This window comes from Antennarius striatus, chromosome 19, assembly GCF_040054535.1.
Source record: "Antennarius striatus isolate MH-2024 chromosome 19, ASM4005453v1, whole genome shotgun sequence".
Classification (NCBI taxonomy): Eukaryota; Metazoa; Chordata; class Actinopteri; order Lophiiformes; family Antennariidae; genus Antennarius; species Antennarius striatus.
Window position 1 is genome coordinate 787,863 of NC_090794.1, and position 21,652 is coordinate 809,514.

At 51.4% G+C, this 21,652-nt stretch overlaps 1 protein-coding gene across 5 annotated transcripts; it reads right to left on the reverse strand.

Moving 5' to 3' along the window:
* Positions 1–136: 136 nt before the first annotated feature.
* On the reverse strand, positions 137–19,901 carry cdc42bpb (CDC42 binding protein kinase beta (DMPK-like)). Of its 5 annotated transcripts, XM_068342425.1 has the most exons (38): positions 18,926–19,897; positions 16,472–16,563; positions 14,578–14,661; positions 14,356–14,451; positions 14,131–14,279; positions 13,696–13,789; positions 11,796–11,996; positions 11,314–11,562; positions 11,002–11,233; positions 10,814–10,921; positions 10,589–10,722; positions 10,256–10,498; positions 9,961–10,071; positions 9,642–9,886; positions 9,446–9,551; positions 9,213–9,337; positions 9,028–9,133; positions 8,582–8,644; positions 7,284–7,432; positions 7,103–7,200; positions 6,934–7,013; positions 5,456–5,530; positions 5,310–5,381; positions 5,049–5,154; positions 4,802–4,938; positions 4,585–4,724; positions 4,430–4,511; positions 4,123–4,339; positions 3,954–4,016; positions 3,631–3,872; positions 3,202–3,556; positions 3,026–3,123; positions 2,865–2,949; positions 2,272–2,389; positions 2,073–2,190; positions 1,162–1,270; positions 986–1,047; positions 137–904 (listed from the first exon to the last, which is right to left on the reverse strand). In XM_068342425.1, exons 1-38 carry the CDS (start codon positions 19,092–19,094, stop codon positions 782–784), a joined length of 5,136 nt encoding a protein of 1,711 aa, XP_068198526.1. In that variant the 5' UTR covers positions 19,095–19,897; the 3' UTR covers positions 137–781. The 5 variants fall into 5 exon arrangements, with proteins under 5 accessions (XP_068198526.1, XP_068198528.1, XP_068198524.1 ...); XM_068342427.1 differs by lacking the exon at positions 8,582–8,644 and having other exon boundaries at positions 18,926–19,896; XM_068342423.1 differs by lacking the exons at positions 137–904; positions 986–1,047; positions 1,162–1,270 and having other exon boundaries at positions 2,272–2,949; positions 18,926–19,901.
* Between the last annotated feature and the right edge of the window lie 1,751 nt (positions 19,902–21,652).

A 21,652-nucleotide genomic window follows, 5' to 3' on the forward strand; every position in this document is an offset into this window, starting at 1 on the left:
CATCCTGATGAATTCACTGTCTGCACACACACACACACACACACACACACACACACACACACACACACACACACACACACACACACACACACACACACACACACACACACACACACACACACACACACACACACGGTTCTCTTCAGATTCTTTTATTGAGTTTCTTTGCTGCTAACAGGTTTTTTTTAATAATTTTACAAAGATTCTTTGAACTGGTGATTCTGGAAGAAACGAAGCAGTAGTGTTCAGGTGAGCTCCGCCCACCCCTGCCCCTCCCCTTTCAACCTGACCTCTTGGGGGGGCGGGGTCAAGGGTGCAACAGGAAAGATCACAGACACAAAATCAAAGATTATTTTTCTCCTACAAACAAGTTCATGATGTGCAACTTTAACAAAACTTTAAAATTAATTCAGTGTTTGTTTTTTTTCCATCAGAGTGAGACCTCCTGTCTGTTAGCCGCCGTTAGCTCCACAGCTAACCGTTAGCTAACAGCTAACAGCCCACCAAAGCTTTAACAGGAAGTTATTTAATAGAGAAGGAAAGGATTGGTCCCTCAGAGCCAATCAGACTAAAGGTCAAAGGTCAAACACAGCAGCCGTCAGCAGGGCTAGGTTAAAAACCAGGGGGCGGGGCTTCCCAGCAGGTAAAATCCAACAAATAGAAAAGCAGCAGGAAGCTCAGACACACCCCGCCACAATAAAATCATCAAGTAAAATTTAAACTCTCAGTCCCCAGCCTGATTGGTCGATCCTCTTCCCTCAGGCGTATGGGGGGCGGAGTCTCAGGGCTCCATGTCCAGGCCGTCGAGCGTCAGCTGGCTGCGGTGGGGGGAGTTGGGGCTGGGGGGGCTGCTGGGGTTAGAGCTGTTGGAGGGGGTCGAGTGTTTGGTGGAGTCAGAGTCGGGCTGGGGGGGGACAGGGGGCGGGGTTAATGTCACCGGGTCAATCCAGAGACAGGTGTGTGTGTGTGTGTGTGTGTGTGTTACCTCTCGGTCCAGGTCCTGGTCGGGATCAGAGAAGTTTCGAGAGGAAGCTCCTCCCCCAAAATCTGAACCAATAAGAACACAGATCAGTCTAAGATCAGTCAGTGTGTGTGAAATACAGGCGATGATGTCATGGCGCGCGTGTGTGTGTGTGTGTGTGTGTGTGTGTGTGTGTGTACCTGAGGCTGTGCGTGTGATGTGCGCCTTGCTCCTCTGTGGTCGGGAGATGGTCGATAAGGGGCGGGGCTTATCTCTGATGGACTCTTCCTGAGAGGACGACATCACGCTCTGCACACACACACACACACACACACACGCACACACACACGCACACACACACGTTAGCATGTCGTCGGCGCCCCCTGGTGGAGCTCCACACACAACTCTATAGATCTAGAACTACATCTCCCAGGAGGCTTTGGACAGGACTGCTGTCACCGGGGCTCATGGGAGATGTAGTCACGGAGGCGGGTTTAACGAGGGAAGGAGGCGTGGCTGCTGATGCGTTCAGGCGCCGTCAGGTTTGTGGTTATTTCCAGCGTCACGCCGTCACAACATGCAGGAAAGGAGTGAGGGAGGGGGTGTGGGGGGTGAGGGGGGGCGATAGAGAGAAGCTGGCCTACCCTTCCCAGAGAGGAGATGGAGGGAGAGGAGGAGGAGGAGGAAGGCTGCAGGAGGCTCTGCTGGGAGGAGGAGGAAGAGGAGGCCTCGTTCTGCAAGAACGCGCCGGCCGACGCCGAGGTCATGTGATACACGTGCTCAAAGTTGGAGGGGGGGGAGATGAGGGTGTGACGGGAGGAGGAGGAGGGGGAGGGAGACGGGGAGGGGGAGAGGGGGGGGAAATCACCAACCTGAATATTAGAAAGGGGAGGGGGTGGGGGGGCAGGATGAAGGGAGGTGAGACAGGGGGGAGAAGAGAGGAGGAGTCAGTGAGATGAACAGAGCTGCTGGAGGGAGGGGGCACATGCCAGAGGGAGGAGTTACCAGAGGGCGGGGCAGTAGGGACCTACCAAGGGAAGGGGAAGGAAGGAGGAGGAGTCAGGGACCTACCAGGGGGAGGGGCAGGAAGGGGGCGGAGCCAGGTACCTACCAGGGGGAGGTCCATCAGGACCTGCATGCCGTCCCCCGGCCCCATGTGGGCCACGTGGTTGAAGTTGGTCGGGTTGGAGATCATCCTGGACCTGAGTTCAGGGTCCCGGAGCATCTCCCTGGAGACGAGGAGACACGCCCGTCAGTCACACACACACTCCCATCGTTTTGATGAGTCGTGTTCAGTTCTGCTGAGTCACCTTCTCTGCTGGAGTCTCTCCTCGTCGGGAACCTTAAACAGGAACTTCCTCTTGCTGCGAGTTCGAACCATCAACTTCCTGCTGTGGTCCGACGTGTCCGGGATGGTGAGGTCGCCCTCTGGAGAGACAGACAGGTGGAGGTAGACCGGTGGAGACAGACGAGTAGAGACAGACAGGTGGAGGTAGACCGGTGGAGACAGAGGGGTAGAGACAGACAGGTGGAGGTAGACCGGTGGAGACAGACGAGTAGAGACAGACAGGTGGAGGTAGACCGGTGGAGACAGAGGGGTAGAGACAGACAGGTGGAGGTAGACCGGTGGAGACAGAGGGGTAGAGACAGACAGGTGGAGGTAGACCGGTGGAGACAGACGAGTAGAGACAGACAGGTGGAGGTAGACCGGTGGAGACAGAGGGGTAGAGACAGACAGGTGGAGGTAGACCAGTGGAGACAGAGGGGTAGAGACAGACAGGTGGAGGTAGACCGGTGGAGACAGACGAGTAGAGACAGACAGGTGGAGGTTGACCGGTGGAGATAGAGGGGTAGAGACAGACAGGTGGAGACAGACAGGTATCAGGTCCTGGGGCGGTCCTACCTGACGACGCGTTGCTGAAGTAAATCAGGCGCGGCGGTTCTGAACTCAACAGGTTCAGGGTTCCCTCTATGTTCAGGGGTCTGATCTGAGGACAGAGACCAGGTGAGTCCAGCTCTGCTCTGTGATTGGCCGGTTGCGAGATCTACTTCCTGACAGCCTACCTTGCGGAGGGAGATGGTCTGAACCCACTCGGCGGTGTGGATGTCGAAGACGTCGACGCCATAGTCGCTGTAGACCGTCAGGTGGGAGGAGTTGGAGCCTGCAGACAGGAGCGTCCATCAATACCGACTGATAAGGAGTTGCCATGGCAACTGAGAGGAAGGGGGGGTGGACATACTGCAGGCAAGAGGCGTAGCGGGCCACATCAGCTCCTGTGTCCTGGAGCGGCGCCCCTGTCCGTCCACGTAGACCCCCAGGTGGCTGAAGCACAGCAGGAACTCGGCAGACCCCACCTCCAGGGCGTGGAGGGCGTCCAGCGGCTGCTGGGCCAGGAAGGCCAGCGACGGGTCACCCGGGCTCACCAGGCTGATGGGCGACGACTCGCCCTGCAGCGCCAGCAGTGCGAACCCGGACGGGTAACCCACGCACAGGCGCTCCCTCAACATCCCCAACCACTGCGCCTGACCTGGCGCCTGCACCTCCCACAGCTTCCTGTGGTAGGGCTTCATCCGGGTGATCTCATAGCACAGAACCTGAAGGGGTGGGGGCCCACATTAGAACCTAACAGAAGCACAGCTGAAGACGGGGTCCATCTGTAGACCCTCACCTGACGTTTGACGGCGGCCAGCAGGCAAGCGGGTCCTCCGGGTCGGAGCACCCCGGTGGTCAGCGCCTGACATCCTTTGGTCTCCGGCAACTTGTCGTCAAAAGCCGACTCGGCACCGTCCAGCGCCCCCCAAGGGTGGAGGTGGACATACCGGTTCCGACCGCACAGCAAGGCGATGATCTTCTCTTTGGGGATCAAATCGATCTGATGGACCTTCTTGCTGTCCGTTGCCCGGACGATCACTAGAGACGGAGACAGAGGTTCGTTACCGGTCCGGTCGGGCTCAATGGGATATGACCTGTCTGTCTGCTCCTCTGTCTCACCATCTCGGGTCACCTCCACCACAAACAGCCCGTCCTCCGTCCCCAGGGCGATCCTCTCTCGATCTGCGGGGAAAGAAGAAAGATTTTGTTGGGAAACGTCAATGAACAAGATTGCCCCCCGGGGTTGGTGGACTTCTGGACTTCATTTGGGCAAGGGTATTTCACTGACCGAGCACGGCGGCGGACAGAGTGGTCTTGATGATGGGCAGCGAGGCGTCGTAGGCCTCGTGCAGGACGTGGACTTGCCGGTTCTTCAGCAGGTTCTTGGTCAGGATGCTCTGGAGACCCTCCAGGATCCGGACCCACTTCCTCTTCTCCGTCTCGCTCTCAGCAAGAACCAGCAAAGACAAAGACGAGAGCTGCGAGATCAGCTGAGACGATGTCATCTAGTCGGAACAAAGAAGAAAAGACGGGTCAGGGGTAACCGAGGGCGGACAGGAAGTTAGCCGGGCACGGCGTCGGCGAGGTTCTCCTACCCTGAAGATACAGGGGATGTCCTTCCTGGTGGCGTGGATCACATCGGACGCCAGGACCGAGCTGACGGAGAACTCCTCGTCTCTGGAAGGAAATAGACTTTTCAGTTCCGGGCGGTTCTATCGCGTCCTGGCGGAACCCCGCCCAGTCTACCCACCTGAGGTCCAGCACCAAACTGGCCACCACCCCTGGCTGGGTGGACTTCCCCTCGGGGACGTCGTAGAGGAACAGCTTGCAGTCGGACACCACGGCGTACGCCCGCTGCCAGCCCTTCTTCACGCCGCTGGGTTTCGGGATCTGACGGGAAAAACGAGGTGAGAGTCTGGACCGGGGAACCGGACCACCGGCGCCGCCACGGTCCCCCCGCCGCTCACCCTGACGTAACCCTTGTAGGCGGTGCCGATGCCTCGCTGGACGTCGACGCCCTGCGGCCGCTTAGCTTGCTCTGCCGGGATTGGACAGACCAGGGGGGCGTGGTCTTTACAGGAAACGTGGCAGATGAAGGAGCACACTGAGGAGAGAGATGGGAATTTTGTATTGATTAGGGTTCCCCCGATCGATCCGATCGACGGAGAGCATTGTGTGTGTGTGTGTGTGTGTGTGTTTGAGAACTGTGCATACCTTCACAGGCGTAGCCCTGTCTGGTGAGACCCACCATCAGGGAGGTGCAGTGTGTGCACTGGGTGGGGCTGGAGAACGTCTTGATGCTCAGCTGGTGAGCTTTGGGCTGTGGAGCGCACACACACACACACACACACACACACACACACACACACACACACACACACACACACACACACAATATTTATCATCAACTCTTATCTCATTGATAAACCTGATGGCGAGCTGTATCCGTGTTAGCGTGTGCCCCCACCCCCGTACCTTTGGTATGGACAGCGCTGAGCTCTGGTAGGAGGGGGCGGGGCTTGCTGGAACTGATGCTGGCTTAGCTTCCTGTTAGCACAGATGGGTTAGTGACTCAGAACACTTAAAGCGACAGTACACACATGATTGAACGGCGTTCTGACCTCATGTTCGGAAGCTGTGGAGGGAGAGGGGGGCGTGGTCTCTGATTTCTGAGGGGCGGAGTCTATGTCAGCGGTCTGCAGGTAGAGGAGAAGAAACATTTGATGAGACGCTGGAATCCTGGCGACGTAACGGCGTCCGGCTGCTCTGACGGTCAGTGAACTACCCGCCCCCGTCCGTTAAGCCCCTCCCACTGATTTAAGGCCAACCCGAAATGTTCTGTTCTTCTTTTAATTAATCAAACATTTTTTATAATTTGACTTTTCAGTGAAAGTAAAGGGAAAACGTAGCTGATATGATAGCTAGCACGCTAATGCCAACATCTGCACCTATTTGGGAACCAATGAAGCAACAGAATCAAGGAGTGAATCACGGCGGCCGTTCTAACGCCGCCTTTGAATCGACCAATGGGTGACGAGATAGACGTGACAGACATGTGGCGTGTTGATTCAAACACTGGTGGACAAATGATGATGTAAATGTCCTCTTTATGGTTGTCGCAGCGACTGAGACTTCCTCCTCTCTCTCATCGCCATGGCGATCGGTGCTAATGCTACGGTTAATGCTACGGCAGCAGTGGGCGGAGCTCTAAGGCTACATCCTGAGAGCGTCGGCATCGAAGAGTCAGTGACTGAAACAGGGAGGGGCTACAGACCGGACCGGCACGGTTCTACAGACGGCTAACACTCTGTGGATGCTAACATGATCCAACACGTTAGCATCAGATACCCATCAACCCCTGCGTCGTTTACTTCTTCAGCCGTGCTCTTAATTTGAAACATGCTTCCCCCCTTCGTGCTGGTCCGGTCTATATTTAATGGCTTTGTCTATGGGCGGAGTCTAATCATGTGGGTGGAGCTTTGAGCTCCACCTTGTTATGATTCAAATAAATCACACGACACCATCAACGTAAAAGATAATGTGGCAGGCAAACAATCACTGATGGGCGCCTGAAGTGTCTCCTGATTGGATGATGGTGATCCCGTGAGCCAATCAGATCAAAGCTAACTGTCCACTGCTGAGGTTATCTAGTCAATGGCCCACTGTTAGCACACAGCTAGCAGCTACAGCTGAGGTTAGTTCTGACAGCGAACTGCCCCACGGGACTGTGAGGGTAAGGGTGGTATGCAGGGGATTGTGGGTAATCTGGCGGATGAACTTACTTCTTCCCAGAGAGCGAACAGCGAGGAGGCGGAGCAAACTGACGCCTCAATGTTGCAGAGAGAACACAAACAACAACTTCAGACATTCAGAGCTACACCTGTGGTGACATCATCATCCTGTGACCTTTCCATTGGCTGAACACGGACCAATCACAATCAAGACTGTCTGGGATTGGGTTAAATATTGTAACATGACAGGTTGGACTGGATCGCACAAACTTGCATTTCGTTAAAAGGGGCGTTTTTAAATTTAAATGACCGTCTGACAGCAGGAAGGAGGCGGAGCCACCAGATAGGTGAGACGGATGGTGACTCACCCTGAAGGTGAGGTCGGGCGCCAGAGGAGACGTGTTGAAGTATTCAAAAATGGAGTCCTGGAAGTCTGGAAGCTTCATTCCTGCAAGGAGAGATAGAGAATATGATGTCACTTCCTGTAAAAGGTTGACGGAGCGTAGATCAAACCGTAGATCAAACTGATGGGCTCACCTTTGTCAGAGCGCGAGCGACTCTCCTCCATCTCCTTCTTCAGGCTGTCCATCTGCTGCCCCATGTCCTTACTCCTCTCCTCTGACTCCTTCAGCTTACTGCAGACAGACGGGTGCACAGGTGAGGCGAGACACAGGTGAGGCGAGACACAGGTGAGGGTCGTCTCTGCATGACCTCTGACCTCTCCAGGCTGATGTTAGCGGCTTTGATTTTGCGGAGCTCCTCCTGGACCAGCTGTTTGGCTCGGAGCTCAGCGTCCAGAGCCGACTGGAGCTCCAGCCGGGCCGACATGTCTAGCTTCTGGCTGCGACGCACCTTCCACAGGGGGTCCTGGGGAGGACAAGGGGGACAGGAACCAGATGGACAGTCAGAGTCAACATCTCCAGATTGAAGACGTGATGTTTCCCATGATGGACAACAACAGATGGAGCAGCCAGCCAATCAGAGCAGCACATGTGTGACCTTCTGATGGGTGATATTGCTGATGTTCCTGGAGGTCGGTATGACATCATCACATGACACCAACAAGCATGGTCCAAGTTCTACCTAATCACGACCCTACGATGAGGCCACGAACCCTGAGGTACTCTCAAGGATCCAAAGACTCCCCGGAAGAAGCAGGACTTCTGAAATAAGTATCCAAACCACACAAAGTTAATGTTCCTTTAGTATGAACAAGAACCTTCCAAGGACTGTAGGTCACCGCTGTCTGATCTGGATCACCTGATGGCGCTTGAAGAACTCATCTCCAACAAGGAGAACTGGGAGCTGTTACCCTATTCCTGAAGTTCTCTGGACAAACCCAAAGAATCCATGAGATTGTTTCATGAACCGCCACAAGACGACGAACACACTGACCATAGCAACGCCCTGCAGACCCCTTGGACTTCCCAGGTACCCGGATTACCTTCATGAAACCTTCAGATCCAACTCAAAATTCTTCTGCGACAGCAAGTACGACAAAAAAAGACTTTCAGAACTTCTAAACTACTTCAAGGATCCATGAAACCTCTGAGGCCTCCAAGATTGCCTTGATTAGAGATAAAGTCTTCTAGATAAAGTCTTCCCGAACTTCTAGAGGTACTCCTTTGATTCCTTGAATTGAGAGACTTCAGGAACTACCTGAAGAACCCTGCCAATCACTTACAACCCCTGATTTTCCCCAATCCACCAGGACCTGTGGAATTCTTTCGAGGTTATTGATAACTATATACTTGTTTAGTTTCAAGACCACATGAACTTCCCTGAAAGCAGTTCGTAGCCCCCCGGACAAATCAGTTCAAGGATTTCTGAAATTCCAGCATGCACCTGAAGCATCATAACCCTTGAGATGACCCTTGAGAGTCTCAAGGACCCTGGAATTCCCAGAAGGAACCCTGGAAATCTTTTTGCTATCATGGATGACGGACAAGCCAACAGCCATGCAAGCTTCTTGGACCTCAAAGAGTCCTTACTGGAGTCAGCGACTGACACACTCACCCTCCTGTCTCCACCAATAGATGGCCAGAGCTTCTTAGGAGGCGTGGCTACTCCTGACTCAGGCTGAGATGGCAGATCAGAGGAAATATCAACACAAAGACGTACAAAAGGACAGAAGACAGACACGATCACACAACCTTGTTGGTCACGATTGGCGTCCGTTGGAGTTGCTGTTTGACTCAACAGAAAACAGGAAGTAAAAGACATGTCCATTTTAAACAATGGGCGATGTCACATGACCCCAACTAAAGGCATTAATACGAACAACAACGTCACGGCGTCCAAAGGTACAGTTGGACCGACGGTGGACACCTACAAGTCTCAACAAGTCATGTTCAGGTCCATCAGTTTAAACTGTACCTTCAACACTTCCTGTTGCCATTTCACAATAAAAGCCCAAGAGTACATCAGTCCTGAACTGGATTCTTGCTTTATGTGTTTCTTACCAGAGTTCTGGTTCCCAAACTGGAGCTGCGAAGCGTTTCCAGTTCATCCGTCATCTTGGTGGCCAGAGCCTGAAGGTAGCCTCGAGCGTCCTTCTCATCGCTCACCCTGTCAACACAGATGCATTGTGGTTCTTGAGGAGAAGCCAAATCCAGACCTGCGTGTGCTGACCGGCGGTCGGACTCACCACTGGATAATCTCGGCGATCTGGGCCTCCCAGTGGGCCACACTCTCCTTCTTGGAGGAAAGGTCCTGGAGGTCGTCCTCCAGCTGACGGTTCTGAGTCGTCAGTTTATCCACGAAGGAGCACAGCTGGGCGAAACACCAGAGAAAACCCCTTAAAGACCTGATCCAGCCCTCTGCAACCGGACCCTCCCGCACCCCCCCAGCATTCCATGTAATCCAGACCAGATCAGTCACCTTGTCTGTTTCAGCCGTCAGTTTGCGGTTTTCCTCTGTCAGCAGGTTCTTCTCTCGTTCGTGTTTCTCCTTTAGAGTCGCCACCGCTTCGTCCATCTCCGTCTGCCTGCAGGGGCAGCGCCAGAACCCGGGTCAGGACTCACCTGCGCCCCGTTAGACCTGTTTCAGGACTCGCCTGTCCCGCTTCAGCACTCACCTGTCCCTCTTGTCCTTGTCCAACTTGTCCCGGAGCTGAAGCAGCTCCTTGTTGGCGGCGAGCTGCGCCCCCTCGGACTCATGCAGGTCTTTCCGGAGGTTTTTGATCTCGGAGGAGTGGGCGGAGTCTCTCCTCAGCAGCTCCTCCTCATAGAACAGGACCTTCTTATCGAGCTCCGCCTTCAGACGGGACAGCTCCTGCTGAGACTCCGCCCCTCCAGCTGCTGCTCCCCGACCTTGTTGGGACTGAAACCGTAATGCAGTGAGGACACCGGTACCGTTAATGTCGTGTGTGTGTGTGTGTGTGTGTGACCTCTGACCTTTAGGCTCTCCAGCTCCGTCTCCAGCTGTTTGGAGTAAACCTCGCTGTGCTCCCTCAGCTTCCTCTCCTTCGACGCCTCCGCCTTCGCGTCATCCAGCTGAGCCTCCAGCTGAGAAACAAACACACCCTCGATGCTTTTATTCTGAAAATCTGCCAAAGTCATGTCACAAATCTATTTACAGTAAGGCAAAAAAAATTGTAATTAAGAATTTTCAGTAAATAATCAGTGACTTCCTGTTTGAAGTTCGGTCCCGGTCGCCCCCTGGTGGCCCGACAGAGGAACAGCTCCTCACCTCCTTGCGATTCTTCTCAGTCTTGCGGATCTCCTGCCGCGTGGCGTCCATCCTCTGCAGGACGGCGTCCACCTCCTCCTCCTTGTCGCGGAGCTGACGCGACAGGCGCTGCTTGGAGGAGCGCAGGTCGGCCATCCGCTCCGACAGCTCCGACAGCTCCTGCAGCGCCAGCTTCCTCTGGGAGTGCGCCTCCTTCAGCTCCTTGGTCTGGCTCCTCAGGCGCTCCAGGGAGTCGCTCAGCTGCTGCTCGCAGGAGGAAGAGGAGGAGGAGGATGAGTTCAGCTCCCGTCACCGTGACGACACGCGTCGCCGATTCCGCGGGCGGGGTCGCACCTTGTGGACATCGTCCTTCTCCTGCCTGAGGGTCTTCACCTGCTTCTCCAGCGTCTTCAGCTTGGAGGCGGAGCTTTCGTAGTCCTGCCTCAGCGTGACCGCCTCCTCCAGCTGGTGCTCCAGCCTATCAGAGTCTGCCACATCGGAGACGTCCAATCAACAACCGGGATGCTAGATATATAACCGATCCTGCCTCTGCTGTGGCTATGCTAATGCTAGGCTAACCTGCTAGCTTCTTCTTCAGCCGTTCGATCTCCTCGTTCAGCTTCTTGATCTCCTTGTCTCGGGTCAGGGTTCCTCCCCGTGCCGGCGCCTGCAGAGCCTGGGTGGACTCTAGGGGTCAGAGGTCAAGGGTCAGTATCTATCAGGACCCACCACCCCCCTGGTTCCTAATTAACCCCTTCAGGCCTCACCCTGCAGCTTGCGGTTCAGCTCCTGCTTCTCCTGCTCTAGCCGGCGGATCCGCCTCTCGAACGCCTCCACTTCCTGCCCGCCTCCCTCCCCGTCCACTTCCTGTCGGGCGCCGCGCCCCTTCCGGCTGATGGAGGCGCCGTCGGCGAAGCAGCTGCCGGTGGTGTAGGTGAAGCCCACGAACGGGAGGTGCTGCCCGGTGAAACCGGTGTGCAGCGACGGGGGGCCCATTTCCTGTGGGGAGAAACCAACCGGTGAGACTCCGCCCTCGACCACGCCCCCCGCTCGGAACGCCTGGATGCTCCGTTTCTCACCGGGTTCTTGAGGACGTCGTCGTCCACGTCAAAGTTGGAGGTGTCGGTGGGCGAGGACACGTCGGGGATGTAGGGGGCCTCGGTGGCGCGGATGTTGTCCCAGTCGATACCGGCGAAGAACGGGTGCGCCTTGAAGTCGGCGATGCCGTTGAGGCCGAGGCGGCGCTCCCGCGAGCAGAGCAGGCGCTGGATCAGGTCCCTGGCGTCCTCCGACACGTTGGTGGCGTGGGAGGGGAACTGGAAGCGCTCCTGGTGACCGACAGGAAACAGGAAGCTGGAGCTAAGGAGGCCAGAGAAAGGAGGACGGGACCGCGGCCGACGGTTCCGCAGAGACGCGTCCAATTTAGACGACAGGAAGTAGGACGCGAGTCGACCTGGAAACGCCAGAGCGGCTCACAACATTCCATCATCGCGCCGATGGGCGGGGCTCTGATCGACCTACAAAGGATGTGAATCGGTGCCGGGAGGCGGGGCGGACTGACCTCGTGGTTCATGATCTTGCCGTAGGTCTCCACCAGCGACTCGGCGTAGAACGGCGTCTCCCCGTAGAGCATCTCGTACATGCAGACCCCCAGGGACCACCAGTCGCACTCGGGGCCGTAGCGCCCCATCCCGTCCTCCATGGCCTGCAGGATCTCAGGGGAGATGTAGTCGGGGGTCCCCACCGCCACCGACGACTGCACCTGGACACGCAGCGGGAGACAGTCAGCGCCAGGAGCAACACGGCTAGCACATGTGTCAGACTCAAGGCCCGGGGGCCAAAAGTGGCCCTCCACATCATTTAATGTGGCCCGCGAGAGAATAAACGGTCAGAGTGTCCAAAATAAATAGGTCAAAAGTGTACTACATTTCCCACAATGCAGTAGTTCATCCTATTCTAACTCTGACTAAACGTAGTGAACAAAGTTAACGTCCTAACTTGTGTCTGATGTTATTTTTCTTTATTGATTGATGGTTTGATCCTTGATTGATGGAGTTCTGTGGGTTTAATAACCTGACAAATGAAAAGGATTTATGTTAGAACAGAGAAACAAACAAACATGTTTTTTCTGTCTAACTGTAATGTTTGGAACTAGAATCAGTCAGAAATTCAGTTATTTAACATTAAGGAGTAGTTACATTTAGTTACATTACACTGAGTTACATTTAGTTACATTTATTAGTTACATTAAGGAGTAGTTACATTTAGTTACATTACACTGAGTTACATTTAGTTACATTTATTAGTTACATTAAGGAGTAGTTACATTTAGTTACATTACACTGAGTTACATTTAGTTACATTTATTAGTTACATTAAGGAGTAGTTACATTTAGTTACATTACACTGAGTTACATTTAGTTACATTTATTAGTTACATTAAGGAGTAGTTACATTTAGTTACATTACACTGAGTTACATTTAGTTACATTTATTAGTTACATTAAGGAGTAGTTACATTTAGTTACATTACACTGAGTTACATTTAGTTACATTTATTAGTTACATTAAGGAGTAGTTACATTTAGTTACATTACACTGAGTTACATTTAGTTACATTTATTAGTTACATTAAGGAGTAGTTACATTTAGTTACATTACACTGAGTTACATTTAGTTACATTTATTAGTTACATTAAGGAGTAGTTACATTTAGTTACATTACACTGAGTTACATTTAGTTACATTTATTAGTTACATTAAGGAGTAGTTACATTTAGTTACATTACACTGAGTTACATTTAGTTACATTTATTAGTTACATTAAGGAGTAGTTACATTTAGTTACATTACACTGAGTTACATTTAGTTACATTTATTAGTTACATTAAGGAGTAGTTACATTTAGTTACATTACACTGAGTTACATTTAGTTACATTTATTAGTTACATTAAGGAGTAGTTACATTTAGTTACATTACACTGAGTTACATTTAGTTACATTTATTAGTTACATTAAGGAGTAGTTACATTTAGTTACATTACACTGAGTTACATTTAGTTACATTATTAGTTACATTAAGGAGTAGTTACATTTAGTTACATTACACTGAGTTACATTTAGTTACATTATTAGTAACATTAAGGAGTAGTTACATTTAGTTACATTACACTGAGTTACATTTAGTTACATTATTAGTTACATTAAGGAGTAGTTACATTTAGTTACATTACACTGACTTACATTTAGTTACATTTATTAGTTACATTAAGGAGTAGTTACATTTAGTTACATTACACTGAGTTACATTTAGTTACATTAGTTACATCTGGACCTTTGAGGACAGCCGTGATGCTGATGTGGCCCTCAGTGGAAATGAGTTTGACACCCCTGATCTAGTGGCTAACAACCTAGCGGCTAACAACCTAGCGGCTAGCGATAAAGGTAGCGTCTGCGTTACCGTGCCATCGTCCATCATGCGCAGACAGGATCCGAAGTCGGCCAGACGGATGTGACCGTTCACGTCCAGCAGAACGTTGTCAGGTTTGATGTCTCTGTGACAAACAGACACACAGGTATTATGGGATGGAAGCGGTTCAGAGGGGGGGGGTCTATATAAAGCATCTGAAGCTGAATCCATCACATCTGCAGAAACATTTCTCTTTTAAACCTCATTCTGACACACAGGTGGTCATGGCAACAGCCAGACCATAAATACAAGAGTGTGATTGAAGCGTCTCTAAACCAGGATGTGCTCTGATCCACTGGGGGGGTTAAGGGTGGGGGGAGAGCTGGGTTTCTGTTCCTGCACAGGAAGGAAGGCTGAACAGGACATAACTACGTTTCCCAGAGGGCACTGCTGTTTCCTCCTGACGGGGGGGTCGGGTGGGGGTACCTGTGGATGTAGTGCTGCTGGTGGATGGAGTGGATGGCCAGCACCATCTCAGCCACGTAGAACTTGGACATGTCCTCAGGGAGGCGGTCCTCGAACTTACTGAGCAGCGTCAGCAGGTCCCCGCCCACGTAGTAGTCCATCACCAGGTACTGGAACACAAGGGGGGTCGGGGGTCAGGGGTCAGGGGCCAGACCGGGTCAGGCTCAGGGGGGCGTGGCTACTCACCAGGTAGTTGTCGTCCTGGAAGGCGTAGTGCAGCGTGGTGATCCACTGGCTGTCCCCCCGCACCAGGACGTCACGCTCCTCCCTGAAGCACGCCGTCTGCACGGGTCACATGATCAAAGGTCACATGATCACGGGTCACGTGATCACAGGTCACGTGATCACAGGTCACGTGATCACGGGTCACGTGATGCGGTGCAGAACCGGGACACCCCCCCCACTCACCTCGGCTCTCTTCAGCATCTCCCACTTGTTGAGGATCTTCATGGCGTAAACTCTCTCTGTGTGCTTCATCTTCACCACGGCAACCTGGGGGGGGGAGCTGGTCATGTGACGTCTGACAGTAAACAACAGGTGTGAGCACTGCAGGTACCTGCACCCTGTCTGAGCTTCACTCGAACGGAGGGCTCTGATTGGTCGACGTGTGTGTGTGTGTGTGTGTGTGTGTGTGTGTGTGTGTGTGTGTGTGTGTGTCATATCCTGAGGCTGCAGGCAGGCGTGGCTCCGACACACCTTTCCTCTGGTATGAGGACAATGTACACACACACACACACACACACACACAGCAGAGGGCATGTTCCTGCACGTGTCCTCTGGTACGTACTGTTCCATCAGTGTGTGTGTGTGTGTGTGTGTGTGTGTGTGTAAACATGGGTCACACACACACTTCTGTCAAGGTTTCCAGACATGTCGACCGCAGGTCACATGACCACACCCTTTGAGATAAGGGTGTGGTTGGGCGATTTGGTCGGGCCGACGCCCACATCGTCGCGGCAACGCGACTGAACGGATTCGGATCTTATTGAACTGATGTTGACAAACAAACAAACAAACAGCGCTGAAACATTCCCTGCTGGGCGGGGCTAAATATTTAGCTCCTTCCCATTGGCTCGTGAACATATTAACCTTTCATTACATCAGAACAGGCCCCGCCCCCACGACAAAGCATGTCGAGTGGCGGAGGAATTTTGATGAGTCACGGCAGATGTTTGCGCTGACTCACCGTTGCCGTGACGACAGGACGAGCTAAACGCGTTTTTGTTGATGGATTTACATTTAATAAAACATTAAGCTCAAAAACAAACAGATCAAACATGGACTTCAGTCCTGAACCGCAGGAGGCGGAGCCTAGTTCACAACTGATGGGAGGCGGAGCCTCGTTAAAGATTGACGGGAGGCGGAGACTAATTCATGGCTGACAGTTTCATGAGTATTTACAGTCCAGAAAAGGGCAGGAAAAAAATACCTGTGAGGTGATTGGATCATAGGAAGACTGTTCGTCCAATCAGATCATGTGATGTCATAAGTGGGCGGTACCAGCAGAGCCAGATTGGAGATAACTCTTTCAGCCAGAGGTTTGCTTTATTTACAAAAAATTTATTTAAATGATTGTTTACGTTATTTAAAATATTTGTTACTCAAAAAGCTTTTATTTAAATTACTTTTTAAATTTTTTAAAATAAACTTTTGCTACTTAAAATTAACATTTAGTTTATTTATATTAAGTTTAACTTAATTTATAAATGAACGTTCATAATATTTAAAATGAACGAACAAATGGCGGCACGGCGTCGCTCCACTACGACTGAAGCGTGTAAAGGCTTTTAATTTGAAAGCGTTAGCAGCGGCGTTGACCGGCGTCGCTGGAAGGTTAAGGCGGGGCCAGGAGGAGGCGTGGCCATTTAGTGCTGAAGTACAATGTGAGGGGTGTCGTCACCACGCCCATCGCCGCGGGCAACGAGGAGAAAAGAATTCCTGTCACATTAACAACCACGTCACGCTTACAGGAATGCTGGATCTGACTTCCTGTCTGTCGCTCTGTCCGTTTAAATAAAGTTGACAGAAAAAAAAAAGCTGGTCTCCTGCGGGCGGGGAACAGGAAACAGGCAGGAAGCTGCGCCGTAAACAGGAAATGCAGAGCCGCATTTAACTGGAAACACTTCCTGACTGGAGGAGGGGGGCAGGGAGGAGCGTGACGAACCGCTTCAACCGATCCGCGCCAGGGGGCGTGGCCTAAGTGCTCCCTCCTGACCCATCCCGTTGACAGACGATCAACCAACGAAGAAGAAGATTCCGGATTCATTTGATCGGAGGAAGAGGAGGAGGGGGCGGGGCTTACCTCTCCAAACGCTCCTCGTCCAATCACCTTCAGCATCTCAAAGTCGTCGCGGTGGAGCCGCATGTCCTTCACCCTGGTGGTGAAGCCTTTGGCTGAGGACACAGGAGGACACACGATCAATACCCAGAGGTCAGAGGTCATCTGATCTCAGCCCCAGTCAACGGGACTGAACCCGATCGATACCGATCAATACCGATACCGATTGATAGATCTGGCATCATGTTAACGCTCCTACCAGGACAGAACGGAGCGACCCGGAGGAGCGCTTCATTTATCTCTAATTTATCTGCTGGTTTTTATCTGGGTCACACACACACACACACACACACAGAGTAACACACACACACACACACACACACACACACAGAGTAACACACACACACACACACACACAGAGTAACACACACACACACACACACACACAGAGTAACACACACACACACACAGAGTAACACACACACACACACACACACACACACACAGAGTAACACACACACGTTGCATAAATAATGGAGGATAAAACATGAAAGCTTTTCTAGCGCTGACAGATTGGGTGTGAAGAGTCATGAATGATTAAAGTGTCTCCTCCTCCTCATCATCATTATTGATCAGGTATTGATTAACATTGATATTCACATCTGCAACACTTTGATCGGATTCATTAGATGCATAAACGAACCGATCAATAACCTTCGTTCACCGTTAGTCAATCAAACCCTGACTAACAGAGGATGCCCCGCCCCTCCGGCATCGCAGCCAATCACGGCTGACTTTTGTGTGGGAGGTGGGGTTAAGTTGACAGTCAATCAATCACATTCACGTGCCTCACGCCGCTGCTTACAGCTAGCAACAGCAGCTAGCAGCAGCCAGCAGCTAACTCCGCCCAGAAGAAAACCAGCTGGGAGTGATGTCACAGCTCGGCTTAGGCCACGCCTCCGACAACAACAACAAGTAAACAACGTCAGACTGTTTCACACATCAGATTTTGCTGCGTTTAATTCAAATTTAATCTTCTGCGGCGTCGATTTAAACGTTAAAACGCCGCCTACTTTCCCAGCATGCACCAGGTTTTCAGATGCCATGCCTCCTTTTCTTCAGCACGCCAAAAAGCCGTTAAAAAATGCCGTAATTTAACAACCTGAGTTTTTATTTTCACTATTTCAAGAAAAAGTTTCAGATACTTAAAAAAAAAAAAGTCTGATGTTACAACACAACAAAGTTCCTGGCTCCGCCCCTTTACCAGAGCCACACCCACATCTCCTGAAGCATACAGGAAGTGGTTCCATTTAGCTGATCTTTAACAAGCACATATCGGACACTAGAGGAACCGCCGTCACCACGGCAACGACGAGAAATCACTCGAAATCATAAAATAAATGCCTCGACATTTGGGGGCGGAGTCACAGTTCCCTTCTGCCTGGTCGTCCAATCGCTGCTCAGTGTTTGGTGATGAACCAGCGTGTGATCAGCGATGGAACAATCCAGTGAAACGAGTCCGACGAGTTAAAAATGGCGTGAAGAGGAGCCGGCTTCTGATTGGACGGGATTAAAAATATGTGAAATTCAGGTCACATGGTTTCCAAACAGGTTCGATCCGCTTCCCAGCGATCATGTGATCGGCGCTGCCCTCAGGGGGGCGGAGCCCCCTGACCATCTCAGCATGTGCGTTTATCTCCTGGCGGCTAACTGCTACTAGCAAGCGTAAACTCGCCATTACGTCATCAGACGCTAAGCGGCGTCACGTTGGGTGAGGAGGGGGATCGACGACTTTTGATCTCCTCTAATGTCCACTTCCTGTTTACACTTGTGTCGGACACGCCCCCATCGCCGCCATCTTTGTTTGCAGTGAACACAGGCGCGGGGCGACGGCGGGCGACGCGACACGGTGGTTTGGTTTGACGCCACCCCCAGCCCCTCAGACTGATTTGGATGTTGATCGTCATGGCAACGACAGGCCCATCAAAGCATGCGGGTCGGTTTTAATCTGATCATGTGACTTTTCTCCACCCATCAGCGTCATGTGATCATTACGGGATCAAATCGGATCGTTCCATCCAGGGGAGGGGGGGCAGTGACGGGTTCAGGGCCAGAACAATCTGTTCCTCAACCGGGGGGTCAAACGGGGTCACAATCCCCCCACGCTCACGCCCAGGCGCCACCCGCCATCATGTGGTTCCATCACACATGGGGGGGCCCTCGGGGGCCGACAGAAACCCAGCGTCACTCCTCAGGCACGACAGGAAGTCCAGTCAGAACCTGGTGACCTTTGACCCCTGGACCCCCTCCAGGAGCCCCTGGTACCTGGTCTGACGTCACTCCCCCCAGTCCACCAAGATTGGGGTCAACCGTTCTGGGTGACCCCAATCCAGACAGGATGAGGATTGGAGACTGGACCCGGGTCCGGATCCGGGTGTGGATCCGGGTCCGGGTCCCGGCGCAGGGTCTGGGTCTTACCCCAGTCCAGGAAGTCGGTGACGTGCTTCTCCCTCTTCAGGGGGGACGCGTTGCACTCCGCGTAGAGGCCGAGCAGGAGGTCCAGCAGCGCCTCCACGCTCATCCCGCCCGCCGCCGGAGGCTCCAGCAGCAGCTCCTCCAGCCGCCCCAGGCGGGCCTGCGCCGACATCCTGCCGGGGAACCGGGAACCGTCACCCGCCGCCCCGCCTCGCGCAGCACCGCCCGCCGCCCAGACCTCGTTTCCGGCCGAGTCCCTCCGAGCTAACACCCGCTAGCTAGCTCGTTAGCTCCGGGAAAACATTCCCGACATTTTGAAAACTCTGGATGTCGCTGCTCCTCCGCCGGTTCCCGTCGCCCCGTCGCGCTCCGAGCAGCTCAGCCTGCGGGCCCGCGTCCCTCCGGCCTCCGCATCGGCTTCGGCCCCGGTCGGTCTGGACGCTCCTCCCGGGAGTCGGGACGTCGGTCAAGCCGTCGACTCGCTCTCTCAGGTCGGCCGCCGCGGCTCCATGGCTTCCAGACGGTGGCTCAGCTCCGGTGACAGGTCCCGGGGCTCCGGGACGGGCTCCGCTTCCACAACAACACCCGTTAAAGCCGAGTGGCGGCCCGCCGGGGGATTAGCGACGGCTTTTCGGGAGTTTTCGGCTGGCTGCCGGTGTGGCTGAAGGCGGTGGGAATATGGCTGAATCCCGATCGGCTCCGTCCCGACAAGCTGCAGAGGTTTAAGGCTGCTTCCGGTCCAAGGGACTTTCACAATAAGAGTCAACCGCAACACGTCTAAAATCTGGGCTAAAGAGATGATCGATTCATTTATGAGTTTATGAGATCAATACAACAATATCAGATCTGGGAAAAGGGAAAGATATGAAATTAAAATGACAAAATATTTACTTTTAGTGGTAGAAAACAGAAAAATTTGACAAATTATATAGAAGAAACTTCGTATTATCATCATACGTGACACATTTCACACCAGCACAACCATGAAATAAATAAATACAGAGAATTTTGGTTTATAATGTAATTCTTACTTTTCTCTGCTTGAAACTAACCCGTTAGAGCCTTTTTAAAATTGTTTACCATCCAAAACAATTAAACAGGGAAGCAACAACTACTTTGCCTAGAAAACACTAGATTTTTAGTTGTGACCTTTTTTTTTTTGTCATGACAACGTGACAAACATGTTTACCTTTGTGATTACTCTGTAATGATCTCATTTAAAAGTACAGAACGTAATGATGACATGATGTTTCACATAAGTTCATTTGTATAAGCAAAGTATTTAAAAAAACTGCTTTACAAGGACATTAAATTTAAGTTATGAAATGCCTTAACATAAAAAAAGAGAAACCAGACTGACCAGATCAGTGTCACCTGAATCTAATGAATAGTTTTTCTACATTGTAAAGTTGATTCAAAGGAACAACAACATGGACCACATTTAAGAAGCATTTAATTCTTACAATTTCTTTAAGCTATTAATTTAAAAATACTGAAATTTGAATTTTCTTTCAAACGGGAAGACAAAATATATCTTTAACTTTTTTTTTTGGAGCAACGTAATAAATTAAGCATTCAGTTCAATTTATTTAGGACTAACTGGATACGTTTGCGATTCTTGTGCCGTCCAGTTTAAGTTTTAAAGTGTGTCAGAGTTGGTCTGTTAACATCCCACATTATTAAAAAAATTTTTTTTAGACAGAAATATTTATTAAAATAACGCATTCCCAAACTTTTCAATTCAAGACTGGACAGAATAAAAAGAGTATTTTACATAAAACGTTCAAAAATAGGAATAAATTCCAGTTCTTTGAATCAATAAAAATTGAGCCGTCCTTCTTTTATTTTGAAAGACAAAATACTCATTCCGGAAGTTGTCACGTGCTGCGCTGTGCTGACGTGACGCATCTGTCTGTCGCTCCCTCAGGAACACAGAGGCCCCGCCTTCCTGCACCGGAAAAGCGGAAAAGCTCGGGATATGTGACGTCAGACGATGATTGACAGGCGCCAGGAGAGGCTGGTACCGTCCCCCAGGAGGGGGGGATGTGTGTGTACTGTCATCGGTGTGACGTCATAACGAGACATTAAATGAAAGAGTCGTTTTTCTGAAACAATTTCAAAACAGGAAATTAAAAAAAAGAACAAAACGTGACGCAAATATAAACATAAATAAAAACATAAACAAATAAACAAATCCAACATAAACACAAATATCCACCTGACTATAAAGAAATAATGAAATAAAAAATTAAAATTTATTTATGTAAGAGCTGGGACACTGAAAAAATGTCATCATGAAAAAAAGAGAAGAAAGAAAGATGGAGGAAAAGAAAGAGGAGGAGGAGGAGAGGTTTTCTATCTTCAGACGCTCCACGCTTCCTGATTCCTGTCACGTTGGTTCCTGCGGTGAATTCTCGTTGCCGTTCCACTGCTCTGGTTCCACAGCTGCAGCCAATCAGCTGCTCAGTTTCAATATACTGTATGACATACATATAGGCCAGAATACACACACACACACACACACACACACACACACACACACACACACACACACACACACACACACACAGATGGGCAGCCAAGTAGAGGTAGTGTTTTGGGGTTTTGTGCCTTGGGGGTGTCAGGGGGGTGAACTAACGCTCCACACTGGATTAGAACCAACAACCCTCTGGTTCCTGGTTCTAAAGTCTGGTCTCTGTGATGGACCATCCCCAAAAGCACTCTGCCCAA